Genomic DNA, 25,596 nt, shown 5'->3' on the forward strand with positions numbered 1-25,596 from the left:
GGAAGATAGTGAGGAGCTAAGAATAATATTGTTAACCAGAAATTTAAAAGCTGCAAGAGCTTACATTTGACAGAGTCAAATTTTTCTTTTGATCTCTTCTGACTATTGTATAAATGAGGAGCTTTTGCTAGCATTCTATTTTTGAGGATAAGAAATGAGACTAACTTGGACTCTTGGATTGTGTAGCACAGTGTGAGTACTTCCTTGACCTAGAAAAGCTCTCCAAGGGAACCGAGAAACAATTAGAAATTTAAATGCATGAAAATGGAGACATATTTTATGTTATGTCAAATGTTTCAATTGTACTACTGGGGGGTAAAGACCTTCTATGACTTTGTTGGTAGATTTTTTTTAAATGCTTAATGTATGAAATGAGATGTTCTTCGCTTACTTTTAATCAGAGGATCTCAACACATTTTACAAGTAGTTGCTCATCTTTTAAAAAAAATTACCTTTAAAACAGGAAAATAAAGAGGCCTTTTCATCCCCAAACAGAAGAACTAACAAACAAATAGAATACACATTAGGCCTCAACTGTATCCCAGATAGTACTAAATGCCTGGGGGCTACACTGGAAAAAGACAGAATCTCTGCCTTCTGGAAACTTTATATAGAAGGTAGTTCCCTAGAGGTCTCCTGGTGACAATTACTGGAAAGTGACAACCACCCATGGTCAATACAGATAATGGAGATGGGAGTTTAGAACAGCGAAAAGTTACTCCCTGAAGGAGGTGGTGTCTTATAAGAATTGTGAAGGATGATTATGGAGTTAGAGAAAAAATAACAAGCATGATTCATTCCACATATATTACTAATCCTTTAAAACACAGCACCTTTTATGGAAGTATGTCTATTTTCCCTTTTCGGGGACTTTCATTTTCTAATTCCAGTCAATTGCCTTTCACTCTGGTTATCTAAATCTGGTGACTTTTCATTTCCCACCCTACAAGTCCCATTCAGTATCAGAATCACCTGTAGGTCTGTTCAAACATAGGTGCCTGGGCCTGAACCCAGAGCTTTGATTTAGTAGGTCTGAGATCGTGATTTAGATTTCTAACAAGTTACCAGGTCATGCTGCTGCCACTAGCCTGGAAGACCACTTGTCTGAGTTCTAAAAATATGATTTTTTCTGTTAATGCATTTTTGATCTGGGCATGGTGGAAATTTAGGGCTGCACCATTGCCATTCTGGTAGATGATACCTCTGAAACAACTGATCTGTTATAAAGCAGTGGATCACACTCTTTAATATGCATATGAATCATCCATAGGCCTTGTTAAAATGCTGATTCAGATTAAGTAGGTATGAGGTGAGACCTGAGAGTTTGCATTTCTAACAGGCCCTCCTGTGTTAAGGACTACTGTAGGAGGAGCCAGGCCTGAAAAGACATTGGCCACAGCATTTTAACAAACATTAGTGTTTTCACTTGCAAGTGAACCACTTCTTTTCAGGGACACCTCACATCCCAAATTCATCTAATTAATTTGACAGTCTCAGTTACATTATCACCGTCAACTATTCCCAATAGAAAAGACTGTTTTGTTTTCTGCGAATACAGAATAAAGCAAAGTGGACCTTAAATATCTTCCAAATTAATTCCTTCATTTTACTTATCAGGACATTTTTCTGGCCCTACATCTGATTGGAAATAAGAACATGGTATAATCATTTGAGACCTCTTCTTTGGTGTCTTTTAGGGTAGATTTAGTCTAAATTAAGTGGCAGCAGCAGTTTATGAAACAAGGTAGCAGAATGATCCTTCTAGTCCTATGGAAATGAAATTCATACTTTATAGCCCCAGTATTTTTTTTATAGCCCCAGTATTAAAGAAACTAGTTGGTGATTATGAGCAGACCCTCAAAGAGGCAAGTCATTTCTTCAGCAGTGCCGCAGGATGTCATTTGATATCTTTGTTCAGACCTCTTCATAACACTAATCAGAGTGATGTACACATCAAGACATTTCTGTGTGTCAGTTTCATGTGAATTTCAATATGATGTGTCCCCAACACATTCTATTCCTTATGAAGAACGAACAAGGCAATTAATTTCATCTTTCCCAATCCTTCAGTTATTGTGATCGGTTTTAGGCAGGATGTATCAACCTGATTTGAGTAAGTTTTTGAAATGCCAAGAGAATGCCTTTATTCTTGCCCTGTCAGAGGGATAGTTACAAAGTAAATGGTCCTTAGAAATGTTGGTTTTTTCGAAGACGTATTTTACCAATAAGAAGACAAGCAGAACATTTTGAATTGGCCAGCATAATTTGCTGTTGTCTTGTCATTCTTTCTGTATACAAGTTTAGGACAAATATGTTGTGCATGGTCCTCAATTAGTCATAGAAATTGTAAATAATTTTTTGCTACGAAAAGATAACTTGTATATCTTTCGAAAGAATATTTAAATCTCTTTAAAGAAAGCATAAATTCCTAATTCTTTTGTATGCTATAAATTCTCAGTTGACCTAATGAAAAGCCAATATTTCCTCTAAGACAAAATCTTATTTCACTAATCCACCAATGCATCCATTTATCAAAGTGTCAGGATAACTCAGCTTTTGATATTAAGTGCTGTACATATTCATAGTGAAAAATGGATGGAATAGGTTACTATCCTTAGTATTGTTTCATGCAAAGCAGCAGCTATACTTTTATGCTTACTGTCATAATTCCTTAGAGAATGAATCAATTTGTCCACTTTTGAAAAAGTATTTTCAGAGAAGTTATTACTTTCAAATATCACCATTTCATATTTTCAAACCCAAGCGCTTACATAAATAAACCTTGTCTTTTTAAACAATTTCATATCGCTATATAGTATGAATTTAAATTAAAACCTGCTTTTTCTGTGTTCCTTGAATATAGGCTTTAAGATTCAGCTGAGTATACATCACAATTTTTTATGAAAAACAATTTATATTGTTTCAAGACACTGGCACTTAGAAAACTAACATGTAAGTGATTTTATGCTTAACATTCATTAAATCCCAGGAGTAGGCTTATTTAATATTTTATACATTCTTTCTGTTTCTGATGGTTTGAATGTCATTATGACTAAAAATTGAATCTAGTTCATTTTAACATTTAGGTGCTGAAGGCAGACCTAAGTTTTACAAAATTAAGCAAGGCAAAGAGAGGAAAGAATAGAAGTGAAGAGGCATGCAAGAATAAAGGGGAAGGAGAAACAAAAAGAAAAAGAGAGGAAATACAGGAGGCAAGAAAAGGTAAGGACAGAGAAATAAAAGAAAGACTAAAAAAAAGGAAGTGGGAGTATAGAATGACATCAAGGGTTGCACTGGATGCCACTCTGAAATTTTCTTTGTGATTCACATTTAAATGATTCACTAGAGCCAACTACAACTACAGCTTTCTGTGTTGCAGATATTATAGAATGGTTTATTTCTGAAGACAAAAAATGTCTATTTGACATAGTATTAAGCACTTAAAGCTAAGCTATTAAGAGCCATTTTCAATATATGACCTTGGGCAAGTCATTTCACTCGTGTTCTGTAGTTTTACCATGAAACCTGTTATCACCCAAATTGTAGATCTTTTCGTGAAGAATAAAGGAGTTAATTGACATCAAGCACTTATAAAGATGGGTAGCACAGAACATGACTCCGTAAATATTTGTAATTAGTACTGGTGAAAGTTTGCCATTCCACCTCTTATTTAAGAAAAATAAACATGATATTAAATGCTCATGCATGTTAAGCCTAAAACTCCATGCCAGTTAGAGTCCTACAAAGAAATACTGCATACTCAAAAGTTTAAATCAAAGAATGTTTAGGGAGACCTGCTTGGCTGAGTCAGAAGTGCATGCAGCTCTTAATCTCAAAGTCATGAGCTCCGGCTCCATACTCCAATCTCTCCATACTGTAGAGATTACTAAGTAAGTAAGTAAGTAAGTAAGTAAGTAAGTAAATAAATAAATAAATAAATAAACTTTAAGAAATGAGACTTTAATAAGGAGAATTTTATTTAAAAAAAGGGGGAGCTAAAAAAATAAAAAAATAAATAAAAAAGGGGGAGCTGCATTAAGGGGAGATCTACAGAAGATGGTGAAGAATTCTAATAGAAACAGCAGGAGGGAGCTGCTACCCATTCCCACTCATTGGCCAGAAAGGGCAAAGGGAAGATACTTTGTTATCAGATCCAAGTGGAAGCTATGTCTATAAAAGAGGGCTCATCTTGAGGGTTCATCTAAAAGAATCTGTGAGTATAGTAAAAAGGTAGCTTGACAGTGGTACTTTGACATTTAGAACAGATAATTGTTGTTATTGTTGTACGGGGATATCTTGTACATTGTAGGATGTTTATAGCATCCCTGGCTTCTACCCACTAGATACCAGTAATATCTCAGTGTTGACAACTTCTTGTTTTGACAACCTCAATTTTGACATTAGATATACCTCCAGATTTTGCCAAATGTTCCCCAGGAGGGAAAATTGCTCTCAATTGTGAATTGCTGCTGTAGAAGGAATCAGCGACTCTAGAACAGTAGCATGACCAGAATGAGTAGCAAGGAATAAATGCTCTGACCTCCTTTGTCCTACTACCACTGAATGGCTCTCATTACTGAAACTAATCAAAGCCAGATAAGATAAGAAGGGACTTGGGTACTAGAATGAGCCTCTTCAGGCACAAGGCAAGGTATGGAAGGGTGGGAAAATATTTGAGGGGACAAAAGGAGAATGACGAAAATTCAGTGTTAAGATATGCAGTAATTTAGAGTTACCTTGATCCATTTTTAATAGTCATGAGCCTTTGGGGTAACATAAAAAGATAAGGAGCACCACAGCTTGTAGGATCTTAGGAAAATGTGTTGGTGTCCTGGTCTCCAGCCGGACACTTATAAGAATGACAGCCTAGATGAATATAAATGTCTCCAGTCTGAATTCCAAGTGAGCATTAAAAATAAGGTACAAGGAAGGAAAGACTCCCCTTACGTATAACCTCCTTCCAGATCCAGCCTACTTTAAATAGTATAAAGATAAATATTATATAATGGAGGATGGGGAAGATGTTCAAAAAGAAGAATGTAAATCATTATGCTCCTGTTAACTCTGCCCTAAACTGAGAGATTTTCCCAGGAGGGAAATCTCAGCATCTTGTGATAGCCTATATACTCATTTTTGTGGTTCAGCATTAATAAATCAGATAAATACCACTGAAGCCCATATATTCTGCTATTAAAGAGCAAGATTTCACTCATCTCTCTCAAGAAATTTTTTCTGGAGGTCTGCAAAAGAAGTAACAATACTTTCTCACAAAATTGTTCATCAGCTTCAGCCATATTGCTTCCATCACTGTGACAACATCCACCCATCTTTATGCAAAGCCTCACCACTTCACGGTGATGGTCTCTGTATTAGTCAGCTCAGGCTGCCGTAGCAAAATGCCATAGGCTGGATGATCTAAACAACAGTTCTAGAGACTTGGAAGTCTAAAATCAAAGTGTTGGTAAGGTAGGTTTCATTCTGAGATCCCTTTTCTTGGCTAATAGGCATCTTACGGTGTGCTTACATGACCTTTATACGCACTCAAGATCTCACCTTTATAACCCATTTAATCTTAATTACATCCTTAGAGACCCCCATCTCTGAAAACAGCCACACTGGGAGTTAGGGCTTCAACGTATGAATCAGATGGAGGACATGTACATTGAGTCTGTAATAGTGCCCCACTATGAGAACACTGATGAGGCAAGAGATGCAAGAGTGCTACTCTTCCACAGAAAAAAGGGAGAAAGGGCTCCTTTACAAGTGTATACCTCCTTGAGTACTCAGTGTGTCACAAAATCCTTCACAAACCTTTTCATCAACCTGCTGATCAGACGCGATAGACAGGAATGGAATGTTGTTCCATTACCTCTTTTTTTCTCTCCAATCTTCCCGAGGCCCACTTATACAAACTTTTTTCTTTACCACCAGTCATATGACATAAACATCCTACCCATCAAGGAGATAGAAGTGGGAATGTGCATTGTCTATACACAGTAGTAGCTTGTTGACCTTAGGTTAAACCCAGTGAAGTAAACTACAACTTTCTAACATACTATATAATTTATAATTCTCCCTGAGTGATCATCTCTTAATTAGTCTGCATCAGTGAGGTTTTACTACATGTTTAGCTAAAAAGATAATGGGCCCTTTTCATGTTTTCCCTTAGTTAAATACAAATTATTTGCCATCCTAGAAAATGGTATTTTGGGTTGTCATATAGAATCCACATAAAGTTAAATGTATCTAAGAATATTGTGAGCTCTTTTTCTTTTTTTTTTTTTTTTTTGTTTAAGATTTTATCTATTTACTCATGAGAGACACAGAGAGAGAGGCAGAGATACAGGCGAGGGAGAAGCAGGCTCCCTGTGGGGAGCCCAACACAGGACTTGATCCCAGACCCTGGGATCATGACCTGAGCCAAAGGCAGACACAACCACTGAGCCTCCCAGGTGTCCCATGAGCTCTTTTTCTATCAAATTCTCAATGCTAGACTTTGTTCCAAGAATGTAGGACTTCCCTGAGGGTCTAAGTTCATGATGAAATGATAATTCATTTTTAACAAATTTATAATAGCAAGATATAAATAACTTATTTATAATAAATGTGTGGTATTATTTAATAATAAACCATAATTCAGTGGCACTATAAAAATTAGTTATTTCTTGAGCATTTTTACTAAGATTCAATGAATGTGATCCTTCTTAATAAAGGCTAGGTTTTATCTACATTAAGTTATAGCTCAGGGGCACCAGGATGACACAGTTGGTTAAGTGTCCCTCTCTTGGTTTTGGCTCAGATTGTGTGATCTCAGAGTCTTGAGACTGAACCCCACATCAGGCTTCACGTTCAGTGGGCAGTCTGCTTATGACTCTCTATGCCCCTCCTGCTCATACTCTCATTCTCTCTCAGATGAAATAAATACATATATATATATATATATACATATTTTTTTTTCAGAAATAAGAACTTCCAACTTAAATTGTTAAGAGCATTGGGAAGTTCCAAATCTGGGCTAAATATTCTGACTAGGGTCAAACACCCAAAGGTCAGAATCTAGGAGAAACACAGAGAACTAGCAAATAGTAAGAGATTACAAATGTCCAGGTTAGATGGTCAGAAATCAAGTGTATCTGAATCATAATAAAGCTACATGCCTTCATTGAAGTGGTTTGGGAGAAAAAAGAGAAAAAAATTGGGTGGGGAAGAAAAGTGGAGTATTATAGGTATGATGTAGAGGCAGAACAGATATTCAGAAGGAGTTATATTTTGGGGTTGACCAAAGAGAAAAACAAAGTGCAGCATGATGGATTTACTCAACTCCTCTGGAATATGTCAAAAAACTCAGCTACTTGGATTAGCTTCCTTCTGAAAAAAAGACTCAACGGGAAGTCTGCAAAATTAATACTCTGTAATGCTAGGGAAATATATAGGCATATGACCATGGTAGTCCATGAGGGAGCATGATACCAGCAGACAAATAAATAAGTCCTGTGATCTTTTGGTGGGCAGCTGCCGGAGTTGGGGGTGGTGGGTGGCGAGTGGGAAAATAGCTCCTTCAAGGTGTTCTTTATAGTCTCACAACCTAGATCATTTCCTTCGATGATTTACTACCACAGATGGTGAATTTCATCAATTATATATCAACTCTTATTATTTCCAGTGGCGGAAGACACCCTTTTATAGGCCCCTCTGCATATAAGCATCAGGTTGCTTTAAACCAAAGATGGATTTAATGATCCTTCCCTAAGTTTCTCCTAGTCATTATTGCTTACTTGCTACCACTTTTGGGTTTTAATTCTTTTTCTTTTCTTTTAAATTTATCGCTTGATGGAAATAATTGGGAGGTTTGAGTATTTTTCAACAGTGGGAGTCTTTATTAGCTTTTAAGTAGATAAAAATATCCTTTCTTCCCCATAGAGCAAAGTGGAATGGGCTATTACTACCATCCCAGTAAATTAAATTACTTAAAAAAAATAAAAATAAAAGAAATAGATTGTGAAAATGTTTAGCCAAAGGAGCTCTCCAGCTGACTGAACATTTATGGGCACTTTGCCATCAAGGCAAGGTAAATTCACCTACAAGTAGCTATTTAAAAAACATGTGTATAATGGTAGTTGTTAAACTTACCCAACTGAATTACATCTAACTTTAGACAAAATAGTAGAATATATATATATATATATATAACCAAATTGATCATAACTAAAAGCCTGGCAGGATAATCACCTACAAGAATTTGAATAGGGCCAAGTGACGAAATGCAATGGGTGAGACAGAATAATTAGTAGCAATGAATTGAACTTAAGAAAAAGGAAATTTTAATTGGAGAGTAAAACGCGCACATATGTGCACCATGACTGGTAACTTCAGATTGGGAAGTAATCTGCTTTACTGTGAGCCAGGCAGTCTCTAGGCAGGTGTGGGGAATTAGGTAAATCATATTGTGTATTCCCTGCTGGGCCTGCATCTTTAAAGGAAAGCAGTCTAAATTTAACAAGAAGTAGTGTTTTCAACCTTGGTTGCACATTTGAGTGGGTGCTTTTTAAAAATAGGGTGGCCTGGGACCTACCCCAGAAATTTTTATTTAATTGATCTGGGATAAGGACCAGATGTAAGTATTTTTAAAATCACCATAGAGGTGTCAGAGCTGTAGCCGGGCCTGAGAACTACTGTTTTAAGGGCAGCTTGTATGGTTGATGAAATCCCAAATGGTACATGAAAAGGAAGGTGAAGATCTCCATTTCTTGGCATTCATTAAGGGTGGCAAGGGTTGATTGCTTTCTCAGCAGCAGCAGCTGAGAAAACAGCTGTCTCAGTGTCCTGCCCCAGAGCTATGGTCAGTCTCAGCTGCTCATCACAATGTAGGGATGCTTCAGCTGTAAGAGACTAAGGCAGTGTTGGACTGAGAAGTGGAAATAGTGGTGGAAGAGATTGAAGGATGTGGAATCCATTCCCTACAAGGGCAAGTTGTGAGTAAGTTGGATAGACTGTTAAGATTTAAAACAGGCTAACCTGGGCAGTGGGCTCCAATGGCACATGGGAAGCCATGTGCCATGGCAACAGTAGCAGACATGCTGACTGTAAATAGAAGCCATATATAGTACCAGGCTTTCTACTGGTGATTCATAAGCATCCATTCTTTGGATCAGAAACCACCTGATAAGCATCTTACTCCCTCTTCTTTCTTCCCTTCTCAGTTTTCATACACCTCTACTATTGCGCTATACTATAAGTTATGCCACATAGTAAAAATCTGCACACTTTTTTGTCGTCCACAGTAGTTTATGGGTTCCTTAAGGTTATGGACACCTTTAGTCATTCTAATACCTTTAGCTCTCAACACAGTGCCAGGCATGCAGCTATTTGCAGATAAGAAGTGTTTGTATGCCATCCTAGGTCTGTGTTTAAATTCAAAGCAAAGAATGGGTAAGGGACAGTGGAAAAAGACAAAGGAATGGAAGTTTACAGTTTTGGAGACAAATCTCTTCCAAATAAAACCCAATCCTCTAACAAATATTTCTTGTAAATTTGGGTTCTTTCAGCACACATTTATTGAAATATTCTAGCCAGGCAGCATCAAAGCAATCAGAAACTTTCTGTGATAGCATGGAGCTTACACTAGGGGAAAAGCATCAGTAAGGGAGCAAAGATATACATGATCGCAGATACTTAACATTTTGATAAATGCTGTGAAGAAAATAAACAGGGAATTGAATCAGGGAATGGCTTATATGTGTGAGTAGAGAGGGAGTGGCATTTTAGACAAGGTGGTTAGGGAAGGCCCTTCTAGAAACATGACATTTAAGCAGGGACTCAAAAGATCAGCATAATCCTACTGAAAAGAGTTGGAAGAATATCCCAGACAAAAGGAATGGCAAGTACAAAGGCCCAGATATGGGAAAAGGCTTGTTGAGATAGAGAAATAGAAGGCTTTTTAACTTCTCCACAAAACAAAAACTGTTTATGGTTACATGCCCCGTGAACTTACCCTCTTTTACAAAAGCACTAAAGTTCCCTCGGGTCTCGCATTATAAGCTGTCATATATCCAGGGGCAGGTTCATGGGCTTGAGTGTTGCTTAAGATCTTCACTGAAAGGTCATTGGGCGTTTATTCTTCCAGAACATGTTTGATCTAAATGACCTGAATGGTGACTTCAGAACTCCCACCTGGAGGTTCAAGTCTGACTTCTAAGTATCGAAGTTGTATGGGTCCAGCTCTTTGTCTGGGATCCACTGAGAGCTTTTTTCCAGAGTGGAAGACCTGGATCTTCACAAGAAAACCTGCAGTGCCCACCAGCTGGGAGTGCTTTTCCTCCCTCTCTTCGCTGATCTGGATTATGCAGTTTCAAATATAGAGAATTACAATCAGGTCTATCTTGTTCTATCAGTTCTGAGGAGTTCTTTCAGTAGGCACCTTTATGCTACTCTTCTTCACTTACCTGGCACCTGCCATAATGCCTAGCTTGGTAAATTAGCCCCAAGCTAAATAGTTTTTATTTTTTAACTGGTTAAAAAAAAATCAAAAGAAGATGTTTTCTGACATCTGAAAGTGACATGAAATTCAAACTTCAGTGTTTGTAAATCAATTATTATTGGAACAGAGCCACACTCACTCGTTATCATTTTACCTAAGCCTACTTTCCTGTTACAATGGTAGAGTTGTTTACTAGTTGTGATAGAGACTACATGGGTACAAGACTAAAATATTTACTACTGGCCCTTCCCTGAAAAAGTTAGCTAACCTCAGTGATAAATATTTGCTATGTGGATGAATAGATACATAAATAAGTGTACTATCATGGCAAATTCACTATATATAATTACTCCTTAATAGCATATACTCTGTGGCAGAGATACAGGCAGAAGCCTAGAGCTTAACACATTTTATTAAAATATGAGGCCAATATTATTTATCATCATTCTGCCATGTTGTTCTAAATATATATATATATATACATATGTATATATATTCAATCAGAATAACAATTTTAATTGTATTTTCTAAATGGGCTCCTCCTATTTTTGTAATTAAATATATATTGCCATGTCTCTTTTCATTAGTATCAGTCAGTCTCCCAAGAAGTTCTATTTAAACTCTATTAGAATCAGGTTACTCATCCAACAATCAAGGTGCATGTCCTTCTGGGATTTTATTCCTTCTGTAATTGTCATTTGGTTCTAAACTTTTACTTTGGGATGAAAAGATACATGAATTCAAGAAATTCAATCACCTTCCTTATATAAGATTTCATTTCATTTTATTTTTACATTTTTAAAACATTTCTAGCTTTTACTGAAAACCCACTGTACTATCGAATTGCATGTTTGGGGAGGATCACAAAGGTAGTGTATCTTCAAAAGCCGAACAGATCAGTCACTTTTGGACTAGACAAGATACATACTCTTCCATAAAACAAGTTAAGGACACTATTAAGAATTTTATACAAAGAACTGTACAGGGGATCCCTGGGTGGTGCAGCGGTTTGGCGCCTGCCTTTGGCCCACGGCATGATCCTGGAGACCCAGGATCAAATCCCACGTCGGGCTCTCGGTACATGGAGCCTGCTTCTCCCTCTGCCTGTGTCTCTGCCTCTCTCTCTCTCTCTCTCTCTCTCTGTGTGTGTGTGTGTGTGACTATCATAAATAAATAAAAATTTAAAAAAAAAACTGTACAGAATACTACAAAAACTCATTTGGAAACTAGAAGTAAGCTACTCTGAACATTGTGGAGAAGTTGAAAATGAACCTAGGAGGAAAACATCTCTAATGCCACTGCTCAGACCTTCCTGGTGTTGGCATTCCTGCTGCTTCTGGTTTATCTCCCCTTCTAAATTTCTGAGATTGCAAAGTAAATCTTACATTGAATCTGTTACATGTGCTGATAAGTTTGGGTTTTGTTTGTTTTCTTTTGTTTGGTTTTGTTTTTAAGTTTCCAGTAGTAGATTGGGCTCAAGTAGTGATCACTGTCATTTGTTTCAGGCAAGACACGTCTTCTGCGCATCATTGTATATCATTGATAGTTCCACAGTTTTTTTCAGAGGGGAAAGATGTGAGTTTTGAAATTGTGTTGTCTCTATGTTTTATTGAGGTATTTATATAGATTTCACGTCAATGGGATGTTTGCTTGTCGTGCACTATTAGGGAGTTCTTACTCTTTCAAATTCAGAGGCCAGAACAAGAAGGAAAGCCTTTAGAAGTTAATACTAGCTAATTAATCCAGCTCATTAGCCCAAAACCTCACTGAACACTGAGAGTGCTGGTAATGTAATAAGCTTTCCAGTTAATGGAGTCAAAGCCAACTTCAAAGAACAGCTAGTACCTCATTTGTTAACTTAATCAACTCTCTGGACACCTCACAAACAAGGCGGCCTGGTAGGAGAGCAATAAAGATGTAAGTGGATGTTCTGTTCTGTTATCCCATGACTGACTTAAAAGTTAAAATTTGGACAACCATGAGTGCACAAATAGTACACATCCCTGTCTTTAAATAAGAACAGAACAATAAAAGCAAATGCTCGCAAGCAACTTTTGTCAGAACTTAAGTTTAAAATGGCCTGAAGAGTCCCGTCAAGATAAGAAGCCAAATGCCATGTGTTTAGTATTGTATATTTTGCAAGCTAGAGCTACTTTGTACACACTTCAGCCCATAAACAAAATGGAAGTAGAATAGTTATCAATTTGCACCATTGTCTTTTTGTTTTTCTTTAGAGATTTTCAAAAACAAAGATCAATAAATATAATGAATGTTTGTGACAAATACTAATAGATTATTTTAGATTTTTTCACAATTATCACTCACTTAATCTTTAAAACAAAGTGTGAGAAAGATTGTTATTGTTCTTTCATTCAACAAATAACGTGAATATCTATCATGCAGCCAAGCAATGTTGAGATGTTGAGGTTCAACAAGAATGGATTTTCAATTGTTTCTAGTTTCATGCATTTTTAGTAAATCTTGACCTTGTCACTAATCACTTGGATTTATCATCTTCTCTTGAATTCTTGAATCTCACTTCTGGAGATTCTTCTCTATCATAGTTACTACTTATGGCATAAAGTCTTTGTATGTATACTGATCATGTTAGGATGTCAGAGATTACATGGGCCTCTTTTTTAAGGAAATAGGCTTTGCTTAATTAGTGAACCAACTGATGGCAAGGTCTTGGGGAGCGGCTAATGGTAAAGGCAGCTGAATAAAAGAAATAAAATGGCAGACATAGAAGTTTTGTTTTACTTTCGTCACCTGAAGAACTCACCATTTCCTTAAATAGAAGATAAATTTTCTGGTACAGGCATACCCTTGCTCTACTTCATATTCCACAATATGAATCCTGAAAGTGAGGCTTATTTTCCTCATTCTCAACCTCTGATGTTCTCCTGATTTTACTCATGGCCAGGGATTGCCCCCAGACCCTGATTTTTCTTCCTACCTCACCAATCCCAGACACTCAAAGATAAGTGAGTGTACCATAGTCCGGCAGAGGACCTTTTCCCAGTCTAAACCAGCTTTCCCTCCAGTTTCATTGAATCGTATGCTGGTACATTTTTCTTTTAATTCATTCTCCTCTCTACTCTGTGTTATAGGAATGTCCAAGAGTTTTTTATTTAGTGGTGGAAATATTAACAAACATCTATTAAATAAAAAACATTGTCCATTTGAGTGCTAGCCTGGAAGAGAACAATCAAGGCTCAGATTTCCATTTTGACCTTGAGTTCAAGGTACGTTTCAAGACTTTGCTTTAAAATAAGCTTTGTAGTAAATGTTTTATATGTAATATAAGGTGAAGTAATAGTTTTACTTTTTGATTAGTGGAAACTAATACTTAGATAATTGATGTCTTCTAATTAAGAAGCAAGCCTGCATTTAAAAATAATGAATAAGATGGGAGCCTGGGTGCTCAGTCAGTTGAGCTTCCAACTCTTGGTTTTGGCTCAGGTCAGGATCTCAGGTTGTGATATCCATCTTAGGGTCAGCACAAAGTCTGCTTGAGATTCTCTTCCTTTCCTACTCCCTCCCCTTCTGCCCCTCTCTCTGCTCATGGGCTCCTAAGCATGCTCTCTCATTCTCTCTACAGTGAATAGATAAAATCTCTAAAGAAAAATAAAATAAAATAAAAACAATGAATAAGAATGTTTTATTGTAGAACAGGATTAAATAATGTAATCTGATGAATTGATTAGATTCATTATTTACATTGAGTCTCCTTTTTGAATGTGCCTTTAGATATTCAAAACCTTAACATTTAGGCAAAATTTATGAAAGGGTGATTGTTATTTTAATTCTCTCAATTGAGAAATGAAAGATGACACCAGGTTTGTAGGAACTGTCAATGTCACAGCTCACAGAGCCTTCCATTCTCCAGTGGTCTAGCCTGGGCTTGTTCACATGGTGGTGGCTAACTTGGCCAGGATCCTACGAACCTTGGGACACATGCAGCATTGCTGTCGCCAGGCTGTCCTGGGCAAAGAAAATCACAAAATCAGCCAGTGTTTAAGGCAAGGAGAAATACATACTACATTTTGATGAGAGGAGCTAGAAAGAACTATGGTCATTTGTGCATCTACTATGGATGGTTACATGCAAAATTTTGGAGCTGTTGCTGCCATGTGTTCAATCAGATGAAGGCAGCCATTTGGCAATCAGGATGTGAATACAATGTGTAGAGATTATCAGGCATGATTGACTTAGAGGGCCCTGGTGACATTTGTGTTCTTGGTGTCAGTTGTTCTTGAGACCCAGTGGTATCCTTCCTCCTCTGTTTATTTCCTAAATCCTTTCCTAGAGTCTATGAGTAAGTCAATTAAGTCTCCCTTTTATCCAACTAGCTTAAATGGGCTGAGGTTCTGTCAGCTTTGATCACAATTCCTGAAAAAAACCTCTAACCAAATTTGTTTACATTTTCTTAGTCTGTCAATTCTTGTCACGGACTAATATAGTGAATAGAATAATGGCTAAGCTATATACTCACTGAGCCATTGCCCTTCATTTTTAATCTATTTTATTTCCAATAAACCAAGTGTCCATTTCCATTAAGCAATTCAACTATATTGAATTCCTCATCTAGATTTTGTAGGATGGTACTTTTTAAATGGTCTGAGTAGTCAGACACTACCCTTTAATTCAGAAAATTAGAGACCAAATGTCATTTAGGAAATTGAAAATCAACTTTTTATGACTTCAATTGAAAGAACTCATACTGAAATGTGAACAATGTTCATGAAAAGTTAATAAATAAGACTAATGATAGTGCATGGTAATTTAAAAATGATCAGGCTATTAAACTACTTATAACTAATGCTAATACCTTTGAGAAAAGAGGGTAACGATATTGGAATTTCATGCTTATAACAAAACTGAACTTCAAAAGCCTTTCATGATCACATATATCAAGAGTCCGTTTCACATTACTCTCACATTAACTACACAGACACATTCATTTCTCATTTTAAATGTAATTATTATGGATGTAAAATTATAGGATCTGAATCAATTTGTAGATTTTTGAAGCTCTGCATATCCCACTATACTTTTGCCCTTCCTCCTAAGATTTAAACACATTCTCTTTCGTTCACTTCACTCTTTGAATCATTCACTCTGTGAGCCACTGTAATTGAGAGGAATGTGTCCTTTTATACTCCCTCCAGCGTGTTGGAAGAAAACCATATTCTAGGCAAAGGTATAAATGACATTTTCAGAAAACCAGAACATCCACTAAGGTATCTAAGCTTCTGAGTGCACGAAGTAGGATTGAGAGCCTCTGTTAATGAACCACTCTGTGACCCTTCGTGTCCTTGCATCTCTCAAACAGAAACTGTAAGACAAAAGACAGGGAACATTTCCAGGAGAGACACTGTCAGTGTTGAGTAAAACTATAGTGGTTATATGTCTTCTCAGTGTATTCCTCCTTTCTTGAGAAACAAGGAGTACTTTTCAGAGTTCTCTGAAATTTATAGAAGCAACTGAGATGTCATTATTATCCCTATTTTCAGAGGATTCTCAGAAAACTCAGCAAGATTAAAGTGACTTATAATTAGTAATAACGACTTTCCTCTTTGTAACCTACCTCAGATTTAGTTATGAAATATGCCTTTATAGAAGTTTCAGTGCTTCTATAAAACTTTAAATTCAATTTGAGTTGAAGTGTTCATATTCTTGAGAGAAGCAAATGACAGGATTTTGGTATATTATATTTCCCCAATGAGATTCCTTCATTCCATGCACCACATCTATTATCTGTAAATAAAGTGCAGCTTCCAAAGCAATCAATGAGCAGTCAAGCATATGAATGAAGCCATCTTTAAGTAGTGTTGTTGTGCTGTGCCACAGAATGAGGTCCGTCAGAGAGCTGATAGAACACAGGGGCCGTTTGGAAAATCTCTAAGAACACATTTACAAAAATATCAAATACACATTAAAGGGAACTTAAGGATACTTTGTTTTGACTGCTGGAAGGGAAACAATGATACACACAGGGACCCAGGTGGTTAATGTACTGTACATTATTACTATAAAGTACAAGACCTCAGTCTCTTAGCTTCTCAGGAATCACAAAATCAGTTGATTACACAGGGCCCCACAGAATAGACTTTAAGAGTAAATGAGCAAACATCTCAGATATCCTTTCAGAGCTTGCCAATTCACACAGCTTTTGAATTCCTGCTATTGGGCTCCTGTGCAGGAGGGAGTTTTACAATGTTTTTTATCCTGCTGGAGGTCCTAAGCCTGCCTCAAATACAATAGAGAAAATGGCAGGAGCCCTTGTTCACTGAAGTAAAAAAATAAACCGGTCCAACTGTCATAGCAAACAAATTTTCTGAGTTCAGAGATGATGGACTATATAAACCTGACGTTCTACACTTAATACAGGTCCCTTGACATTTGAAACAACTTTAGCTGAAGATAAATGCCATAGTTTCTTAGATATGAAATTGTTCTTTCCCAACACTTTAGTTCAACTTTTGGGACTTTACATTGAAAATTCAACAATGTTCACAAAAGAGCTAATGGTTTTCATCTGTAGGTTAATCTGGTTTTAGAAGGGTCTGTGAGACTCTGTATCACTTTGCATTTATGGCTCATCCATGTTTGTAGTTAGAGCATCTTCTTATTGCAGTGACCAGAGGACAGCTATCCATGGTGCTACAAGACAGTGGACAAAACCAGAATGCCTGTTTAATGTTTGTTTTGATGTCTTTTGGTAATTTGGTTAATTTGGAGACAATGAGTCATTACTTTATTCAAAAGTATGCCACAAATATTCTATTTCCAGTGAATGTTGCTGTCGTTGGAAATAATTTGGTAAAAAAAAAAAAAAAAAAAGGAAATAATTTGGTGATTTTTTTGTGTGTGTTCTAGAGTTATACTATTTTACCTATTAACAATAAAAAAGTAAGAATGGACTATGTAACTCTTAAGGAGGTCTTCATAAAATTCTTTCTGCTGAAATGTCACAACAAAGTGGTTGCATTTTTATGCTTTTTCAGAGTTGTGGTGACCCATGACACTAATCACAGTTATCTCTACCTATCTGACACACAGCAAAATCCTATGAGGTGGCCTAAAATAGAACTTGCTGACAAACATTTCATGTCTGGGCCTGTACTCATTATAGGGAGAAGTCTATATGAGTAAGAAAAAAGGAAAAGAACCACCACACATTCAGAGAAGATCTAACTTTATATTAATTATCTAGTAATTCAACCATATTGTCCTATAATTTGTTGCTTGTTCTCACTGTCAGCACAGAAATTAATGGCTGATGTCCAAAACATCTCTTTTCCAATCACAATTCTGACCTAGTGCTTTTATTCAGATTTTTTTGAGATCAGAGTTGTGTATTCCAGATTTTATCAACATCTTGTTTGATGAGAAATTATTTTTCCTTTACTACTTTTTAATACTTGCTGAAAATAGTGCTTGCCTTCCATTAGAAGCAAAATGTCTCATCCAAAAAATAAAGAAATATGTATTGGCTTAATTTTCTCACTGACTAAGAAAACCTGAATTATATGAGTTAGAAAAAATAGAATAGTAAAGAAAGGATGGGAATTTATCCAGTTATTGTTAATCACATTAAAATAAACTGCAATCTATGTGCTTTGAGTATTTTTAGAAGCATCTTTTATCATGATTCCCAGTTTAAAAAAAAAAGTCACAAGATGATTCAGTAGACACACACTCATGAACAGGCACAAATTTGAAACAAAACTTTTATGAAGCAACTTACCCTTACTCATAATACACTAATACTTTCTATTCTAGTTAAATCAATTCAATAAATTCTAGTTTATCTGGATTCATTACATTGATTTTTTAATACTAATGAGTTGTGATCTATCATAGAAAACATTGCTTTAATCTATTTCTTTAAAAATGTGAGGAGGTGACTTTTACCATTATAAGCATAGAGGTGTTTAAAAACACAATTCTCATGAAAACAGATAAGGAATTTGTGTTCAGTAAAATTTTGCTGAACACATTAATGAGGATATCAGAAAGAAAACACAAGACTTAGTTTGAAGAACGATTGAGGAATTTATATAGTAATAGGAGGGATGGATTCTCAAAATAAGGTTGTCAAGTTAGACATAAGACTGGTTAACTTCCTACAGAATAGTTAACCTATAAGAACTTTGGGGATTAACTTCACAACAGATTATAAAATTATAACAGCTTGATTTGTGAAGTTTAACCTATAGAAAGTCAGATACAGTATAATCAGGAGACAGGTAACCTAACAGTTATATTAACAAAGCATTTTACAGGAATTGCTAATTAAATACAGAGTTATTGGGGTGCCTGGGTGGCTCAGTTGGTTGAGCATCTGACTCTTAATTTTTGCTCAGATCATGACCACAGGTCATTGGATAGAGCCCTCAGGCAGGCTCCCTGATCAGCAGGGAGTTTGCTTGAGATTCACTCTCCCTCTGCCTCTGCCCCTTTCTCCTGCTTGTGTGCACAAGCACACACACACACACACACACACACACACACTCAATAAGTAAATAAAACCTTTAAAAAAAAGTACAGTTGTTAGCTAAGTTCATGCAAAGGCTAAAAGTGCCATAGTGCAGCAGAAAGCAACCTCAGATAGTAACTGCCACCCCAACCACCTGTGGGACTAAGGGACTAAACAAAGTTGGAATTGTAAAATTACGAGCTTGAAAGAGGAGCTTTGTGGAGATGCACTTCACGTTTCCTTGGTGCTGGAGACTCTGAGGAGGACATGATGGGATCAAATGTTAGGAAGACTACAAACTGGAATGGCCCACTGTTGTGGGAAGGCACTGCTATAGCCAGTATAGAAGGAGCCTCGTTGAGGTAGTTCCCTGGAGCAGGACAAAACAGAGAGGGAGCCCATCATGGGAGCAGTTCCCTCCATCTCCTCTAGTCTCGCCATTTCTCTCTAGTGGCCCCACTGTTCAAGTCTAAGAGGGAGCAGAAGGTCAAGCAGCAGTGTGGTTTGTAGAACCCCAGCCTGGCATCATATAGCCAATGACAGCAGCGGGTTGGACTGGAGTGTCAGATTGGATATAATGGGTTATGAGAAATGCTCTAGTGTGATATCAAGAATTAAGCAATCCTCATTCTCCTTTCTCTAAGCTTATGCCACATTTTTTATCAGAAATTTGTGGTTTAATAAAAAGCTGCACAGAATCAAAATAACTATTTTGGGGCACCTGGGTGGCTCGGTTGGTTAAGCATCCAACTCTTCATTTCGGCTCGGGTCATAATCTCAGGGTCATGAGATCGTGCCCTGAGTTGAGAGCTCTGCGCTAAGCACGGAGTCTACTTAAGACTCTGTCTCCCTCTTCCTCAGCCACTCCTCCCTTGCTCTCACTATCTCTAAAAAGAAATTAAAAAAAAAAAACTATAATTTTAATATCTCTAGCTTTTCCTATTAAAGGGATTTCAATAGACAATTACTCAGGTATATTATTCTAATATTAGACACATATTTGGCTTGTTAGCTTGAAATGAATAATATTACATATTATGAATACAAAGATATGCTCGCTTTCATGATTCTAAAGTTTTTTTTGTTATAGAATTGTCAGAAATAATTTCTAGGAAATTGTGCTTATTTTTTTACGTTTTAAGCAAAAAACATACAGGCTCACAATAGAGATTTCAATTATATATAAAGATATTTTAAAAGTAACAACTCCACTTACGTTTACATCTGTATTTACACAAAATGGCTCATACCAGTACATTCTTTTTACATTGTTTTCTCTTCATATCCTGTCTCGCCTTATTATAACAGATGGATACTCCCTAAACATTGTATTGTCTGTCTACAAGTGTATGGATTTACCCAATCTATGTTAAACTCCCCCGTTGATGGGAACTTAGGTTGTTTTTAACTTTATGGCAATAGAGAGATAGATGATAGGACTGAGCATGGGAACATTTTTGTGATTTTACATACAAAGTGCATCTCTATACGTATACATATTCGTACATATATGTGTATATATATATATACACCCACTTTATATAAAATGTAAAGACGTATCTACACCCTTTTATACAAAGTGCATATAGATGTAGGCACACAGCTACATAAGAGGCGCGCATACAAAGTCTATAAACCTACATAACACACACTTTGTACATAAAACCGTATAGAAGCTTATCTGGGCAAAACAATACCGAGATCAATACTAACGGTGCTGGTGTTGTCTGCTGGATATTAACAGCGGATGGGCCGTGGATGCCCTCGGACGGCAGGAGGGAGCTCAGAGTAGAGTGCTAGGAGCGTCCTCTTCTGACCTTGCCCATGCATTTTCCTAACGGGACTTTGTCTTCCCCGCAGCAGATCCCGCACCACGTGAAGCCCCTGCCCTATTACAGCTACGACCCGCCCGGGATGGGCTACTGCCAGGCGCACCAGCCGCTGCGCGTCCACAAGGGCTACGAAGCGGTGTCCCCGGAGCAGGACGAGGCCCCCAGCCTGGAGCTCGGGCGCGACCACGGCTTCATCGCCACCATCGCCAGGTCGGCGGCGCCGGCCATTTACCTGGAAAGAATAGCAAACTAACTGCGAAAGCCCAGGCCTCACGGGGGGACCCGGGCGCGGGGACAGAGGGCTTCACCTTCGAGGAGAATGAATGGGTGTCCCCAGCCGCGCATCCATCCTGTTCAAACGCTTAGGACGGGGAGCAAAGGAAGGACGACACTGATCCTGCCGAGAGAGGGTAGCGGATGCACCTGCAACGTAACCAGGAGAACCATAGACCTGTCTTTGCTTCAAAACCTAAAACAAGCAAAAATCCTCCTGGATGTAAATAGTGGAAGTGTCGAGTTCTTATAAAAATAGATTTCACCCTAGCCACACAATAGGTTTGTTTGTATATTTGCTTTTTCTACACTGCATGGTTCCTGGGCTGGAGAACCACAGGAGGGGTGGGGGGTGGGGACCTGGGGTTGGGGGGAAGTTGGGGGAACAAATCAGTTTTCCTTGTTAGCTGTGTGTGACTCTCAGACTTGATTTCAATTGCTTTATTTCACTTTCCCTCTAAAATGCTGTTTGTTTGTTTGTTTGTTTGTTTGTTTCCTATTTGGTTTGGTTTATTTTCACTTTCGCCCCCCTGCCCCCCCCCCCCTCCGCCGGTCAAGTGATTCTGTTTCCAATTCTAAATATGGGCATTAAAGCTTATGTTGTACCAAAAGAAAATCTGCTTTACTACAGACCACAAAGAACAAAGTTGACCACAGAGTTTGACAAAACTACTAGAATGAAAATCCTGTAAAATCTGGGTGAATGATCCTTCAAGACACACGATGTACACAGTGTGAAGAGTCTTGACTTTCTTTTTTTTTCCTACTGGCAGTCCTCACCCTCACTGTGAGTTTTCACTGTGTAAGACTTCTGAATGGGATCTGTGCAGACTTCCAGTTGGAAAGACCAGCAGAAATCTTCTCATTTGGACATGGGCATATGAAAAACAATGGCCATGTGGTCAATGAATGAAACTGCCAAGGTGACAAATTTCTAAACACAGGATAATGTATAACATTGCTTTTTAAATTAATTATCAATTAGCTTTTTGTGTAGTTTTTTTTTCAATAAGAGAAAATGTTGGAAAAATAAATATATTATTTTGTGGTTGGTATACCACAGCCCACTTAATGTTGAGTGCTTTATCTCTTTGTTGTGAAATCCTTCTAGCCTGTGTCGGTTGGTATCTACCAAATGGCTTCTGTGTGTTCTACGATTAGGTGGGGAGACCCTACAAGGTGTAGAAAAGTTTGAGGTGTGGCATATGCATTAACTCCTTACACAGATTTCTTTTTCGAAACATATGATGTAACTCAAAAATTATATAACAATATGAGGAAAAAAGAGTAGTATCTATAAAAGGGTTAGAGGTTATGCAATCTTTTAGAAGAAGAAAACTATAGAAATTATCACAATCTGAAAGAAGCATAATGATCACCCATTTTTTAAACAAAGGCGATAATTATACACATATCGGTTGAAGGATTTTCACTGGACTTCCTTAGAGCTTTGATGCCATATGTCAGCAATTCTCTCTGATTGACAATGGGCATTATCTTGATCTAGCTAGTGGTCTAATTTGCCTAGTCCTATTTTTAAAACAAAATGTAATTATAAAATTTTTGTCATCTTTTATTAGGTCAGGTTTTGCATTCTGAAAAGTGCTAATATACAGTGATATTAGTGGGATTTCTTAAGAACTAAATTGATAGCTGGCATTCATTTAATTGCAAATTCTACTAAAGTAATAATTAAAGAGCCTTGTGAATACTTCCATATCAAAGTAAACTAGCATAGAGTATTGAGCATGGTTTTTTTTTTTTCTTCTCAAAGTAATTCCAGTTTACCACTGTTTTAAATAGTGCTTGAAGTTAAATTCTATTTTAATTGCTAAAAATATTTGTCATATTAAAGAAAATTCAACCAAAGGAAGTTTTTTGCACTTTGGAGCACAGGGCTCTTGCTGTCAGATGCTGGTAACTTCCCTGTTAACATTTACAGTCTGGATTATATCTAGATATGTTTCCTAACCCTTCAAGTAGAATGAATTGACTATGAGTTTAGAAGTTAAATTCTTTGGCATTGTGATTTTTCTTTTCAGAATTATTCAACAGATTGTAGCAGAACATTTTGGAGTGTTTGCCTGAATTATAAGGATTCTCTAACTCTTCCCACCTTGTCTGTTTATCTAACATCACTCATGTAGCCCATCTACCACCCCACCCCATCTTAGGTGATTTATTGGAGGTCATACCTGAAAAATTTTCATCAAAGTTGGCTTAAGTTTTCTGTTTGTTTCTGTTTCTAATAGGCAAAAAAAAAAAAAAAAAAAAAAAAAAAAGAGTCCTAAATCGATGACAATCTTCATGTTATTTAAAACTGTCATACTAAAAAAAAATAAAACTGTCATACTTGGCCAATAATTACTTCAAGTTTAACATGAATTAAGTAAGTGAACAGCTAGTGAAATGGGTAGCATTAAGAAGATTCTATGCCCTCTGAATGTGAAAACTTTCACTTACAAATGCTAGAAAAAGTTTACACTGAGCTTTGGAAATCTTTTGATAATTAGACAAAAATAAATCAAACAAACAAAAACAAAATTTGCTTGAGTAGGCATCAAAAAGTCACTAGTTGAAAAATCTAGGCTTTTTATATTATGTGAGGGGTCATGTTGGTTTTCAGAGAAAACAGCATTGAAAAAAAATAGATTATTAATCCTTAAAGTGCAAAAGTCAATCATGTCTGTGCTGAAAACCTGTTATAACCAAGGAGGATACAAGGCTTTAGTTACCATTCAGGTTATTGTCTGGCCCCCTAACCACAGTCTGCAAACTTGTCTATGAAGGTCACTTTCATCACTATTTCTGGTTTATTCAAGTGCTTTGCTAGGCAAATTGCCCCAGAATTCCCCTTCTCCCTCAACATTGAAAGTGTTTGAATTCTGACCATATTGGAAGGGAGCCTCCGGTAAGTCAAATAGCACACGTAGTATTCTCTTAGTGTGCAGGGGAAGAAATATATCACCTATCTACAGGCATTTTGAAATTCTGCTTATTCTGGGTCTAGCTAATACTAAGATTTTTTTCACTGTCTTCTAAAAGCCAGGCACTATTTTGATTCTACTCATTTTTCATGTTGAAATATTAAAGAGACCTCTCAAAAAAAGTTATGTTTTATTTTAAGACTGGCCTGGTTAGTAATTTGACCTTATACTATAATTTTTATTGAACCTCCAAAAGATTTGCAGGTTGAGGAGAACCCTGGAGTATTTTAGAGGAAGGACATTAAAGCAGTGCCTAAAAAGAATTGGGAATATGACACATGCAGATTAGAAGAATCAATCATTCAAAATTCCTGATCAACTTTTTTCATAAATATTTTTGGTAATGCTGATTTGCTTTTTCTTATTGTATCATGCAATAGGGAAACACCCAAACTCAGAAGCTTGACCGATACACGTATGTGTATCTGTGGTTTAATTTTTCACTGGCCTGTCTGCTATACTTATCTCAGTAGCTTGAGTGCAGATATAGCAGATCTACACTCCAAAGCGCTCTGAGCCATGAAAACCGAGGAAGCGGAGAAAGTCTAGTTTCCAACTGTAAACCTTTACATTTTATGAATAATCAGTGTATGTGAATCAAATTTGGGGATTTGGGTTGACAGATAGTTTAGCATTACTTGATGTAATGAGACTGCCAAAGAAAAACAGATGATAGAAATGTCCAAAAACAAGGAATGTTATTGTTTGACATCTAAGTTTAACTGGTCAAACCACATCTGGAACTTAGTATCAATGTCACATCTTCAAGGAGACACCTACAAGCATAGCAATCAGACTATTTAAAATTATGCAATCCATAACATATGTCCTTGCTTAATGAAGAATTGAAGGTAGGACCATTCATTTAGTAAAGGTAATAAAGCATTACAAATCATCTAGCAGGGAGGAGAAGCAAAGAGAAGCAGGTTCACTCTGCTCTACAGGCCCAATGACAGCCAGACAGGATTGTTGGTAATCGATTTTTTAACTGAGGAATCCAACACTCCTGTGGCAATAACTTGTCTGGGTCCTTGTCTCTACCTCTGCACCTTCCTAACCTCTGAAGCCGCATGGACTCTCACGCAGGCATATTTGCCATACCAATGTTATGTAATATTTTATTGCTTTTAATTCAGAAGTTCATACCCAGTCCAAGTTCCGAAACTCAGTTGTCTAGCATTGAATCTAAATGTTAATTTCACTCGGTCCAAGGACAAACCTATAGTGACACAGCCTCAGCATTGTTATGTAACAAAATTCTGTTGCTGCCTCCTATTTTGTTCCCTGGAATTCATAGTTCCCCTTGCCTTGATAGATTTCTAGGATCCTGGTCCTCTGAGGCTGAGCACTGTGTTTCTTTTGCCTCTATTACCAGGCACCTGATTTCTGCCTCTGAACTCAAGCCTGCCTTGCAATTTCTAAATGACCTCTGTCACTCAAACACTCAATGGACCTGCTAGGCTAGCCTTGGCTTCTGCTTGTATTCCCCCTTTGTAGGGTCTCTATCCTCTTGATCTGCTACTTCACTAACTACTCAACTTC

General features: G+C 37.1%; 1 protein-coding gene across 2 annotated transcripts in view; it reads left to right on the top strand.

Moving 5' to 3' along the window:
- The window catches only part of LRRTM4 (leucine rich repeat transmembrane neuronal 4), a 706,237-nt gene extending 683,381 nt beyond the window's left edge, over nucleotides 1–22,856 (top strand). The window contains exon 4 of one of the 2 annotated variants that reach the window (XM_038561617.1): nucleotides 20,823–22,856. In XM_038561617.1, the coding sequence (XP_038417545.1) occupies nucleotides 20,823–21,047 (225 nt within the window). In that variant the 3' untranslated portion in view covers nucleotides 21,048–22,856. The remainder of the gene's footprint in view (nucleotides 1–20,822) is intronic. The other variant, XM_038561618.1, reaches the window with a different exon arrangement.
- Nucleotides 22,857–25,596: the final 2,740 nt, after the last annotated feature.

The sequence above is a fragment of the Canis lupus genome, chromosome 17, assembly GCF_011100685.1.
Source record: "Canis lupus familiaris isolate Mischka breed German Shepherd chromosome 17, alternate assembly UU_Cfam_GSD_1.0, whole genome shotgun sequence".
NCBI lineage: Eukaryota > Metazoa > Chordata > Mammalia > Carnivora > Canidae > Canis > Canis lupus.